We start from the raw sequence: 12,967 nt of genomic DNA, 5'->3' as shown, positions 1-12,967 counted from the left end.
TCACAATACCTTCTCATCATGTAGGCATTTTATCATCTCAGATTACCACAACAATAAGGGTAAGTACAGTACAATAAGATATTTTGAGAGAGACCACATTCACATAACTTTTATTACAGTATATTGTTATAACTGTTCTATTTTATTATTAGCTGTTATTGATCTCTTATTGCACTTAGTTTATAAATTAAATTTTACCATAGGTATGTATATATAGGAAAAAACACAGTACATACGGTTGACCCTTGAACAAAACAGGCTAGAACTCTGCAGATCCACTTACAACTCATTACTAACTATAGACCAAAGTCTACAAGATAGTTTGGTTTGAGCTTCGCTTAGGTATTGGGAACAAATGGAAAGAAAAACTGTTTCTAAAATGAAAATGTAACATGTTCAATTTTAAATTGAATTTAGCTCATTACCCAGAAAAATCATTTTCAAACTTCGGTTCACATGCAGTATTTTTGGCCTGTTACTGCTGGGGGCAGGGTGGAGGAGGAGTGTAGTGATCAACACCTAACTTGATTTTCAAGTTAGAAACCTAGGTTCCAGTACCAGCCCTGTGATCCTGAACAAGTCACTTAATCCTTCTGAACCTGGTTCCTTACATAGAAACAGTGATAACGCTTACATCCCATAGGAAAAAAAGAATTAACAGTGTTTTTTGAACTATAAAGTCTTGCTTCGCCAAGTATAATCTCCAGACCAACAGCACTGGAGTCATCTGATAGCTTATAAGAAATGCAGAATCTAAGGCCACATCCCAGACCTACTGTACTGGAATATGAATGTTAACAAGACCTCCAGGTAATTCACATGCACGTTAAAATCTGAACAGAACTACTATAAAGCACTCTACAGATGTTAGGTATCTTCACCATAAAAAAAGTAGTTAATTAGGAGCTCTTGTTGTTCTGAGGAAGTCCTATGACCTGGTAACCCATTAACAATATGACATCAACAATATTTGACACCATCCTCCTCAGCTCTACTATTTCCCATACTGAGAAACTACTGAATGTGGATTCTGGTCTAGGTTTCACAACTAACTGGCAATATAATCTTGAGCAAATCATGTCAACTCTCAAGGTCCTTCTCCTTACATGTAAAATGAGAAGGTCAGACCACTAGTTACCAACCTGAGGTCCCTGGACGCACTGGGGTCTGAAAAAGTAGTAACAGAGGGAGGCAAGATAGTATGATAGTTAAGCGCATAGCTTTAGAATCAAATGGCCCTTGGGTCCCTTAGGCTCTGCCACTTAATAGTGTTGACCTAGGGCAAGTTACTTAAACTTCTTAAACTTTAAAAGAGTTCTTATAAGGATTATAATAAGGGTTTGTATAAGATAATATACACATAGAGCTTTGCACATCGTGTCCCATAATGTTAGCTTTTATTATTTCTATTGGCTATTTTCAGTATCTCAAAAATCATATTTATCTGAAATAAGGCTGCAATGAAATTATTATGCTCTTTTGCTTTGGACTAGAATTATATCAATATATTAAGGTAATACATTACCTTATCTCATATATCTCATATGGATCAATACAGTGTAGTAACAGGGACTAGATCTCCTCTAATTGATAGTCACATGTGCCTCTGATTATTTGAAATGGGGATAAAGTACATTAATAATTATAATTTATGTAGAAATAATAAGTTACAATTTATACAAAAATAATAATAAATTCATGGAGCCCATGACAGAAAATAATAAAATGCTTCTTTCTAATGAAAAAGTTAAAATAGACACTATGTCACCATATGATCCAGAAATTCCACTTTTGAGTTGAAGAGATATTTGTACACCCATGTCACAGCCTCACTATTCACTACAGCCAAGAGGTGGAAGCAACCCATGTGTCCATCAATGGATGAATGGATAAGCAAAATGTAGTGTATACATACAATGAAATATTATTCAGCCTCTGGAAAGAAGGACATTCTAACACATGCTACAAAATGCTACATAAAGACATCATGCTAAGTGAAATAAGCCAGTCACCAAAAACAAACAAACAAACAAAAAACCCCACTGTTGATTCCACTTATATAAATTCATAGAGACAAAAAGCAGAAGATTGGTTGCCAGGGTGTGCGGGGGAGGAGGGAATACCCAGTTGTTAAATGGAAATGGAGTTTCAGTTTTACAAGATGAAAAGAGTTCTGGAGATTGGTTGCACAACAGTGTCAGTGTACTTAACACTACAGAACTGTACGCTGAAAAATGGTTAAGACGGTAAGTTTTATGCTATGTGTGTTTTTCCACAATGATTAATAAATAAATAAATACACAACCAACCAACCAGCTAGCTAGCTGGTATGGCAGTTCTTCCAGCACTAACACTGTAAAGCCTTTATGCTTTAAGTTTTTAATAAGCACCCCTTCCTTGCATTCCAAAGTACCATATTACATATGTCCATCATAGCACCCGGAACAATTTACTGGCAGTCTCTGACTGTATAAATTAAATCTAAACCCTCTGGTACACTAAATTTGACCCTTCATTTGGCCTTCATTCTTCAGTGGACTTACGGTGTTTCTGAGCTATGAGTCAGAGGCAGTGATGCTTGCTCATCAATAACCCTCAGGAAAAAGACTATCTTCTTAAGGTGACAGGATGTCACTCCACCAGCCCACAGAACCCCATGGCCAAAAGAAGCCTGAAGCACGCTCACTTCCTTGAGGCTACTATTCAGAGAAGATAGTGGGAAGGGGCCTGAAAAAACGAAAGGAAAAGGGTGCAAGGAGGTACAAGCAGCTAGATGCCTTGAGTGGCATATGTGTGCGGCAGGGGCAGCTGATTAAAACCTCTCTAGTCTTGTGCTGCACTGGCAATGAAGGACAGACTCCTTTATCCCATCTAAGCAAATCCCATCATAAAGGTGTAAAGACTGAGGGTTGCCCTGTTTCCCTTCTGCTCAATTCCTATGAATAGGATGGGGAGAGGGGCACCAAACCTGTGAGAAGAGACAACACCTACCTAGCTTGAATCATCCTAGCCCAAGGACACAAGGGAGATAGCTAGACGGTCCTACCAGAAGTTACCATCCATTCTCCCCATCCATGAAAGTCTTACTAGCCAGGTTACCCCCTCAGACTGAAGTAGCTCCTATGAAACCCATAATTAGGATTTTAAAATATTTTTTAGCTTTCTGATAAACCCTCCTTTATAATATATCAAATTTTAAACATTCTTCTTTCAAACACATTTTTAGGAATGCATTTCCCTTGAAAGTAGGAAATGCCTATTTGAACTTATCTGTTCATACCTCTACTGGCTTATTAGCTACCTTGAACAGAGAGACAGCCTTTGTATAGTTTTGTATTTTAAGTCAATGACAAAATAAGTTTTCAATAAATATTTGCTGAATAAATTAAACATTCTCAAAAAAAATGTAACCAGGTAATTCTCCCTTGAGGCCATAATTAAAACACAGAATTCCCTTCTGCTTCCCTTTAGGAAATATTTCTTCCATAAAAACAACAGCACCTGAAATTCCACTTCCTGTGACAGTGTTTCTTGGGAGAAAGAGTTGTCAAACCTATATTTGAATACCATTTCTGCCACTTAATAGCTGTATGACACTGAGCAAGTTACCTAACTTCTCTAAGACTCAGTTCTCTCACCTATAAAATGGGGATAACACCACCTACTTACTAGGAATGTTACTAGGATTAGAAATACACAAGCAGTCTTCACTTTGCAGAGTTCTAATATGCACAAATTTCAGTTACCACAGTTTCATTAAACAATACCGATTCTCTGACAACACAATTCAAATTTCAGTTACCACAGTACATTAACTGTGAATAACTGAATACAGTACAAACCACTACTAGATCATCAATCCACAAATGACTATGTAAATAATAGAAGCACATCACGATCGGTGACTAACCAAGTCACTTCTTTTAAAGTTTGTTGGTGGATTTGACAAAATAAATTGCAAAGGAACAACTATTAGGCCGTTGGTGGACTCCTCATCAGTAACAGTAAAAGCCAGGATACAATGGAATATTATCTTCAAAGTGCTGACAGAAAAATATCTCTCTGCCTAAATTTCTAACTATAGATAAAAGACCAGGCAGGGCAAAGTCTGTTGGTGTTTAGTCACTGCACATCTGTTATTCAGTTCATGTACAGACGGCAAAGCATACAGCTGAGTTGCCTCCTTGTCTCCTGGTGATGAATGTATGTGACATGCTACAAAAATGGATAATTGAAAGGTGGAACAGGCCAACAATGATGAAAGTGCAGCAAAAAAAACAAAAAGTAATAGTGTTAAGGGGGTGGGGGAGGGATGGATTGGAAGTTTGGGATTAGTAGATGCAAACTATTATATAGAGAATGGATAAACAACAAGGTCCTACGGTACAGCACAGGGAACTATATTCAATATCCTGTGATAAACCATGATGAAAAAGAATATGAAAAAGAATGTATATATGTATAACCAAATCACTTTGCTTTATAGTAGAAATTAATACAACATTGTAAGTCAACTACACTTCAATAAAATAAAATTTTTCAAAAAAGTAATAGTGTTGGAAATAAAATCCCAATCAAACATAAACGGAGTTATAGAAAAAATAACTGACATGACAATGTTGACCCTGTTGCCATTCAAGAGACTAGATATGCAGCCAGAGGAACTTAGTGAAGGCAAACTTACCGACACAAATGAAGAAAGTGATTGTGAGAAAAGGATGAAGATGGAACAGAAGTGAACCAGCAAAAACTCTGCATTAAAGGAACTCTCAGAAATATTTCACAATATTGAAAGTGCAAAGAATGAAATGTTGGAACCTGATCCAAAGTTAGAAAGGAGCATGACAATCCACCAAGGCATAGAAAAAAATACTCATTCCATATCATAAGTTACATGACAAGAAGGCAAGTACTACTCAAATTACTCTAGATAAGTTCTTCTACAAAGAAATAACACATTTTAATTCTCAATGTTTTTAATGTTTTAAATTACAGTGTACTAAATAAATATTGGTTTTAACATTTTCTTCATTTCTCCATATATTTGTGACTAACAATAAGAGGATTTACAATGTTTGACAAAAATGTGTAAAGGTCATGGAATACTCATAACTTTTCTCATTGATTATGAAGATTATTTTGCCAGGTTTTAACTTGCATGGTCATTTGTATTGTCCCATACTACCATGCAAAGTACCTGTAGCTTCTGGCACACCAAGGCACTTAGTATTTCACAACTGAAGAGAAACTGGCTACCTTTTCCCCTCATTCTTACAATCCACCCAAGCAAAAAAGGAATATGAGCTCATCTTGGATGACGTTAAGAAGACAGCGTTTCAGGTTTTTCAGTGACTGAGAACTGTTGCCATCTTTACATGCAATTCCCCAAACTTGTCCTTAGATTACCCAAAACACACACACCCCAATGCTGAAAGATAGGCTTCCTGAATAGTTATTCAATTTGTCATCTGTGATAGCATACTGTGTCATGCTTGTCCTCATCTCCTGCAGGCAGGGGCAAAACAATGAATGTGTGATAGAAGTAATACGGTAGAGTAGCTTTAGAGTCAGACCTCAACTTGAATACTACCTCTACCCCACTTTTTGCAACCTTAGATAAATTACTTGTTAGAGTTTCAATTTCCTAAGCTGTGAAATAAGGATAATAATGCCTTCTTTTTGGTATTATGGTAAATATCGAAAAAGATAAGATATATGAAGTGCTTAGCAAAATGTGGTACATAGTAAGCACTTAGATATAGCTATTATCACATTATTATCCTGAATATTTCTATCATTACTGTAAATATTATAATGATGATAAAGTTGCCATTTGTTTTAAACACATTATTAATCAGCCTATTTTTCAAAGATCAAGTCTCTTACTCAAAGATATGATAGACACACACCACTTGCTGGGAGAGAAGGTTGACCTCAACCTCCTCCAGATCATTTTCTCCCAAGGTACAAGTGCAAAGGGCTGCCAACACTCACTCATCCTGTTCTTGCAACCCCTGATTCCTATGTCAAAACCCTCCCTGCTGGCTGCTCAGAGTTTCCTCTTCTGAGGTCATTAAGAACTAAAGCCATTTCCCATTTCTCAGAGCTATCTGTCAGAACAGTAGTATCTTGCTGTCTCATAACTCACATGACTTAACTGTCGGTTTGCTTTTTTGATTCTAATCCCAGTTTTCTCTTTTGACTCTAATCCTTCATTCTAAACTAAGAGTCATTATTACCTATATTGACCCATAAAGCTGCAAAGGACCTAAAGGCCAACTAAAACCAACCCCTTTTCTCTACCAAACAATTAATTCCCCCTAAAATATCCATGTGAGTTAGTTGAGCAAGGTCTGTTTGAACACTTTCAGTGACAGGAGGCCCTCTACCTTTCAAATCAACCCATTCAACGATTATAACTTTAAAATTTTCCTTACATTGAAGCAAAGTCTCTCCCCTTACAGGCAGTTTCCACCCATAGGCTCTAATTCCACATTCTAGAGAAATACAGAAAGCTTAACTGCTCTATATCACAGCCCATTCAACATTTTAAGAACCCTGAGTTTCACTCTTCCACATTACAAATTTCTAGTTCAGAAAGCACAATTTTAAGTCCCTTCTCTCGTGGACCTCCTCTGGACCACGTATGGGCTTGCCAACGTGATCTAACAGCAAATTGATAAAGCACTTCCTTTGCCAACATTTGAGCTGCCGAGTAATTATACTACGAATGACCCCTTTGCCCATACTCATCCATTATTATATAAAAATTATTAATTTAAGCTAGTAGTTCAGGAAAAGTAACTCTCAGCCTAAATCACAGTTTAAAGGGAATAGTACTAAAACTCTTAAAAACTACCAAGAGTTCTCTCTTTTTTTTTTTTAATCCTAGCCAATTACTGGGAATGCAATAAAGTAGGATCAGCTGGCATGAAAGTCTTGCCTCTTTCCTACAAAGCCAAACACATGTCTGGGACAAAGACCCAACAATGGGAAGGTTAGCTAAAAAAGAGTTTTGCTTCATGTCCTGAGAAAGCTGAGCCAATTAAAAGAAGGCAGTAATAGTGAGTCAAAAAATATTCTCTGCACCTTTTGCCAGAAGCAGGTACCTGAAGAAGGATCAAATGCTGTGCTCTCAAAACCTGACCACAGTAAACTACAGAAAAAGAAGTGGCAGATTTTTCCTGTTCCTAGCCTGCAAGGAACAATCATCTGGGGAAATACACACACACAGCACCCCAAGGGGCCAGTCAGGGGCAGCAGCTGGAGGAAGATTCTTCCCCAAGTCCTCAGAAGGTGTAATCAGTGAAAGTAGCGTCCTCAGAAGAACCTTAACCTTCGTCAGGTAGTCGGAGAGAAGGCAGAGTGGAGTAGGGACTTGATACCTTGTGCTCTTAGGAACCTGGCACGAGCCGGAAGGTACAGACTAGATGCTGCCTTCTACTCCTGGTGCAAGGAGACAGCTGAATGATCGTACTCAGAAAGGAGGTGATCGCTGGTGCCCGAAGATATCCTGGTGAGACTGGGCTGGGGGGTAAGGGTTGGGGGTCGGTAGCTGAGACCGGGAAAACCGTTCCCTGGAGGTGACCGAAGGAGGACTCACAGGAACAGAGAACGAGGAAGGGAAAGACCGCGTTTTCACGTATTTGGGGGAAGACTGAGCTAGGACCTGTTCCCTTCTGTGCCCTTGCGATGAAGGTGGTGGCAGCAACAGTAGAAGCAGGTGTCCCGGGCCCTCATTCAAATGAGCAGAGTCCCCCACTGTCCCAAGCTCTACTCGGGCTGCCCCCACTTGCCCCTCAGGCAGCGAAATCCCCATTCCCAACCCTGCCCCTCAGGCTTCCCCTAAGGTCAAGCAGGGGCTCCCCACATCTCTTCCGCCCCCCAACCTCCAGGCCCCCCTCAACCCGTCCAGACCGGCCCTCCTCAACCGCCACACTGGATTCCCCTAGCTGCTGCCTTCCTCCGCAGCATTCCCGTTCCTGTCCCCTGGCCCGGTCTCCCCACGCCACCTCCCCGGGCCAGGCCCCGTGCCTCCCCCGGCGGCCAGGTCCGCCCTCTCCCTTCCTCACGCGGCGTCTCCCCTTCAGACCGGCGCCCTCCCTCCCTCGCTCCCGCCTCACGCCGGCACCCGCACTCACAGAACTCGGCGATGTACCAGGTCACCGTGTAGTTCTCCTCGCACCAGTCCAGTGTGGAGGTCGTGGGGCCCCAGTAGCCCTCGCGGTCTCCGGCCGGAGCCATAGCGTGCGCCGCCACCGCCGCCCAGGCGCTCCGCACGTTGCGCTTGGTTCCGCGGGTTCCCAGGCCGGCCCTGGCCCTGCTGGCGCGCTAGCCTCGCGCTCCACCCGCTCTCCCTCCCCGAGGGGCGGGGCCCGGCGCCGTCAGAGACCCGCCCGGCCTGAGACCCCGCCCACCGCGGCCGGCGCAGGGCCCAGCCGGAGGGCGCCGGGACTGCCCTGCCCCCTCCTTCCCAGGGAAGGGGTGTGAGCTGGGCCACCGGCCCCGCCTCGACACGCCCTTGACTGTGGGTTGGGCGTTCCTGACATCCCCGAGGCTGTTTTCTATCTGGATGCTGGAGCTTCAGTGAGTGTGCGGGGGGGAGGGGGGCGGTGTTGATTTTACTGCGGCGGGGGTGGGATGAAGTCTTCAATCAAGCCCTGGCTTGATGAAACCAGTGCAGAGAGGCACCTCAGTGTGTTTCTTCATCCGCAGGCCTGAAAAGGAACTCAGAAACCCAATACTCCCAGCCCCATTGGGGACTCCCAGGAAATAATAATTTTCTGATAAAGGTATAAGTGTCACCTGGGAACAAAGGGAAAGGGCAACAAACCCCGGACCGAGCAAAAAGAAGGGGGGGGGGGCACTTAGGGATCCTAAAAAACAGTGCAGCCAGAGCACTAAAGCAGAGTTTACCTGCTTCCGAGCTCAGAAGTTTCTACCTTCCAGCAATCTATAATTGTGTTCTACTCTTAAGGCAACCAACAGCCTTCCCTAGCTCAGAATGTGCAGGGTCCACTCTCATCTTCCTGCCTTTGCTCCTGCAGTTCAGCTGGGACTGCCTGCCTTCCTCTCTTCTCCATTTAGCTAATTTCCACTGGTCCTTTAGAATCCAACTTCCTGAAACCCTCCCTGACTCTCACCCCCAAGAGCTCCCTTGACCTTTGTTCACATCCTCCAGTGATAGATACATCCTGATCTGAAAGTTTGATTTCCATTCTTTATGGTCCTAACACCCAGAACTCCGCCTGACCAAGCAGTTTGAAATGAAGAGTATAGTTAAGGATGACACAACTGCTATTTTCTAAAGAAATAAGTCAATTAAGGTGTAATTGAAGGTAAAACAAAAAAAAAAAAGTAGAGATGAGGCATCCACAAAGCCTCTATACAAAGTGACCCTACTGGATGACAGAGGCAGAACCTTTACTTGCAGGGTGCAAAACCTAGGAATAGAGGCTGTGTTTTAATAGAAATAGTGGGATATCGAAATTTTTCTTTTGAACAGCAGACATTGAGCTTCTGCTATGTACCCTGCCTTTGGCTGGGTGCTAGGAACATGTGGAGGTAAACAGTAAAGATTCAAGATGGCAGTCTCCAGAGAGATTAATAAAATTGAGGTGTGGGAAAACTTCTATTTCTAGTCATTTTTTATCTTGTCCTCTAAAATTTCTGTCTCGTGTATTCTTAATATGTATATTAATCATAAGTGTATATAATTTATAAATGAATAAATATACATATATTTGTATACTCATAATGAATATGCAGAAATACATACTAAAAGTGATTTGCTGATGAGAGTGCAATAAAAACTGTAGAGACCACAACCGTAGACTGTGATAATACTTGCTAGGAGTAAAGCAAAAATTAAGGTTTGGTGGGAGCCCTTATGTGGAAAGAACCCCTAACTCAGCCAAATGACTCAAAGCAGGGGATGAGGTCTTGGCTAAATTAATACCTTGTCACATCAACAGTTACAGGGAGGTGGGACCTACCATGACCAGGACAAAATTTAGAGGAGAAAAATTAATTTTTCTCACCAAGGCAAAAGGTGCACTGCAGTAGTATCACTCAGAAAACACAAATGTATCTCACAGGTCCTTCAGCAATGTCTGTCCTCCTTTCTCTCTTTTCTAAAAAACTACCCCCTGCCAGTATAAATGCAATGCATGGAAATGTAAGGAACCCAGAACAGCCAAAACTATCTCGAAAAAGAACAAAATTGGAGGACTTACACTTCCCGATTTCAACACTTAATACAAACCTACACTAATCAAGACAGTGTAGTACTGGCATAAGGATAAACATGTAGATCCATGGAATAGAATTGAGACTCGAGAAATAAAAACTGTAAATTTATGGTCAGTTGATTCTCAACAAGGATGCCAAGGGAACGAATAGTCTTTTCAACAACTGGTGCTGTGACAACTGGATATCAGTATGCAAAAGAATGAAATGAGATTGCTTCCTGCCATAATAAACAAAATTTAACTCAAAATGGATCATAGACTTACATGTACGAGCTAAAACCATAAACTCTTAGAAGTTTATATAAAAGTAAACCTATTGTGTAACCTAGGGTTAGACAATAGTTTCTTTTATAAAATACCAAAAACACAGGTGACAAAAGAAAAAAATAGATGAACTGGACTTCAACAAAATTTAAAACTTTTGATACAAATGATACCAAAAATAGGAGAAAACATTTGCAAATCATATATCTGATAAGAGACATATTCTGAATGTATAAAGAACTCCTATGACTCAAAAAACGAAAAATAACCCCCCAAAATGGGGAAAGCAACTGAATAGACATTTCCCCAAGCAAGATATACAAGTGGCCTATAATCACATGAAAAGATGTTCATATTTGCCATAGTAGAAATGCAAATCAAAACCACAATCAGAGACGTGGATGGACCTAGAGACTGTCATACACAGTGAAGTAAGTCAAAAAGAGAAAAACAAATATTGTATATTAACGCATATATGTGAAATCTAGAAAAATGGTACAGATGGACCGGTTTGCAAGGCAGAAATAGAGACACAGATGTAGAGAACAAATGTATGGACACCAAGGGGGGAAGTGGGGGGGGGTGAATTGGGAGATTGGGATTGACACATATACACTAATATGTATAAAATAGACAACTAATAAGAACCTGCTGTATAAAAAATAATTAAAATTCAAAAAAAACCCACCATCAGATGCTGCTTCACACACACTAAGATGGCTGTAATCAAAAAGACAAACAATATGGGACTTCCCTCGTGGTTCAGGGGCTAAGGCTCTGCACTCCCAATGCAGGGGCCCCCGGTTTGATCCCTGGTCAGGGAACTAGATCCCACATGCCGCAACTAAGAGTTCACATGCCACAACTAAAGTTCCCACATGCCGCAAGTAAAGATTCCCCACACCGCAATAAAGATCCTGCGTGCTGCAACTAAGACCACATGCAGCCAAATAAATAAGTAAATAGACAAACTAACAATTGTTAACAAAGATATGGAGAAATTAGAACACTCACACATTGCTGGTATGTAAAATGATGCAGCCACTTTGAAAAACAGTTCCTTAAAATGCTAAGTGGAGTTACTATATGACCTAACAATTCTACTTTTAGGTATATACATATATATATATATATATATATATATATATATATATATATAATTCTACTTCAAAAGACTTGAAACATATGTCCACAAAAAATTGTACAAGGATGTTCATAGCAGCATTACTCTCAATAGCCAAAGAGTGGAAACAAAGCAAATTCCATCAACTGATAAATGAATTAATAAAATGTGGAATATCCATACAATGGAATATTATTTGGCAATAAAAAGAAATGAAATACTGATACAAGTTACAATGTGGATGAGCCTAGAAAACTATGCTGCATCAAAGAAGTCAAACACTAAAGGGTACGTATTGTATGATTCTGTTTATACAAAACATCCAGAGCAGGCAAATCTATAGAATAGAAAATAAGTCAGTTGTTGGCTGAGAGAGGGAATAGGAATGCAGAGTGACTGCTAGTGGGCACACACTGGTTTCTTCAGGGATGATGAAAGTGTTCTAAAATTAGTTTGTTTTAATGGTTGCACAACTCTGTAAATATGCAACAACAAATAAAATGAATTGTATACTTTTTAAAAAATTAATTTATTTTTATTTTTGGCTGTTTTGGGTCTTTGTTGCTGTGTGTGGGCTTTCTCTAGTTGCGGTCTTCATCACGGTCTTCTCATTGTGGCTGCTTTTCTTGTTGCAGAGCACGGGCTCTAGGCGTGCAGGCTTCAGTAGTTGTGGCACATGGGCTCAGTAGTTGTGGCTCGTGGGCTCTAGCGCACAGGCTTAGTAGTTGCGGCTCACGGGCTTAGTTGCTCCATGGCATGTGTGATCTTCCGGGACCAGGGCTCGAACCCATGTCCCCTGCATGGGCAGGCGGATTCTTAACCACTGTGCCACCAGGGAAGTCTGAACTGTGTATTTTAAATTGTACACTAAATGTTCTAAATAGTGGAACTGTGTGGTATGTGAGTTATGTCTTAATAAAGCTTTCTTTAAAATACATTCTCATGTTGGAAAAATTAGAAAATATCCAAAAAAGTGTAAAAAATAAAGGAAATCACCTACAATCTCACCAACTAGCAATAACCATTGTCAACCTTTAAGTATATTTTATTCAAGCATTTTATCTATGGATTATTTTTCACATGATAGAGCTAATAATGCCTTTATACAGCATATTTTTTCATTAGCATTTCTCATGCCATTAAAAAATCCTTATAAATATATTAATAGTTATATTCAATTTTATAGATAAACCACAATTTACTCAATTATTAAATATCCATGTTACTACTCCCTTACTTCTAGGTATTTAGGTTATTTCCAAAGCCTATATTTATTTTTCAACTAACAAATGAGAACCCAAATTTGAAAGCTTTGAACCAGATTCCTGCT

The 12,967-nt window shown here is 40.2% G+C and overlaps 1 protein-coding gene across 2 annotated transcripts in view; it reads right to left on the bottom strand.

Moving 5' to 3' along the window:
* The window catches only part of ACER3 (alkaline ceramidase 3), a 181,901-nt gene extending 173,594 nt beyond the window's left edge, over nt 1–8,307 (bottom strand). The window contains exon 1 of one of the 2 annotated variants that reach the window (XM_007461710.1): nt 8,142–8,307. In XM_007461710.1, the coding sequence (XP_007461772.1) occupies nt 8,142–8,244 (103 nt within the window). In that variant the 5' untranslated portion in view covers nt 8,245–8,307. The remainder of the gene's footprint in view (nt 1–8,141) is intronic. The other variant, XM_007461711.1, reaches the window with a different exon arrangement.
* Between the last annotated feature and the right edge of the window lie 4,660 nt (nt 8,308–12,967).

The sequence above is a fragment of the Lipotes vexillifer genome, unplaced genomic scaffold (genome assembly GCF_000442215.2).
Source record: "Lipotes vexillifer unplaced genomic scaffold, Lipotes_vexillifer_v1.1 scaffold223, whole genome shotgun sequence".
In the NCBI taxonomy this organism is placed as follows: Eukaryota; Metazoa; Chordata; class Mammalia; order Artiodactyla; family Lipotidae; genus Lipotes; species Lipotes vexillifer.
The sequence above is the reverse complement of the archived record's forward strand: the minus strand, read 5'-3'. Positions and strand labels throughout refer to the sequence as shown.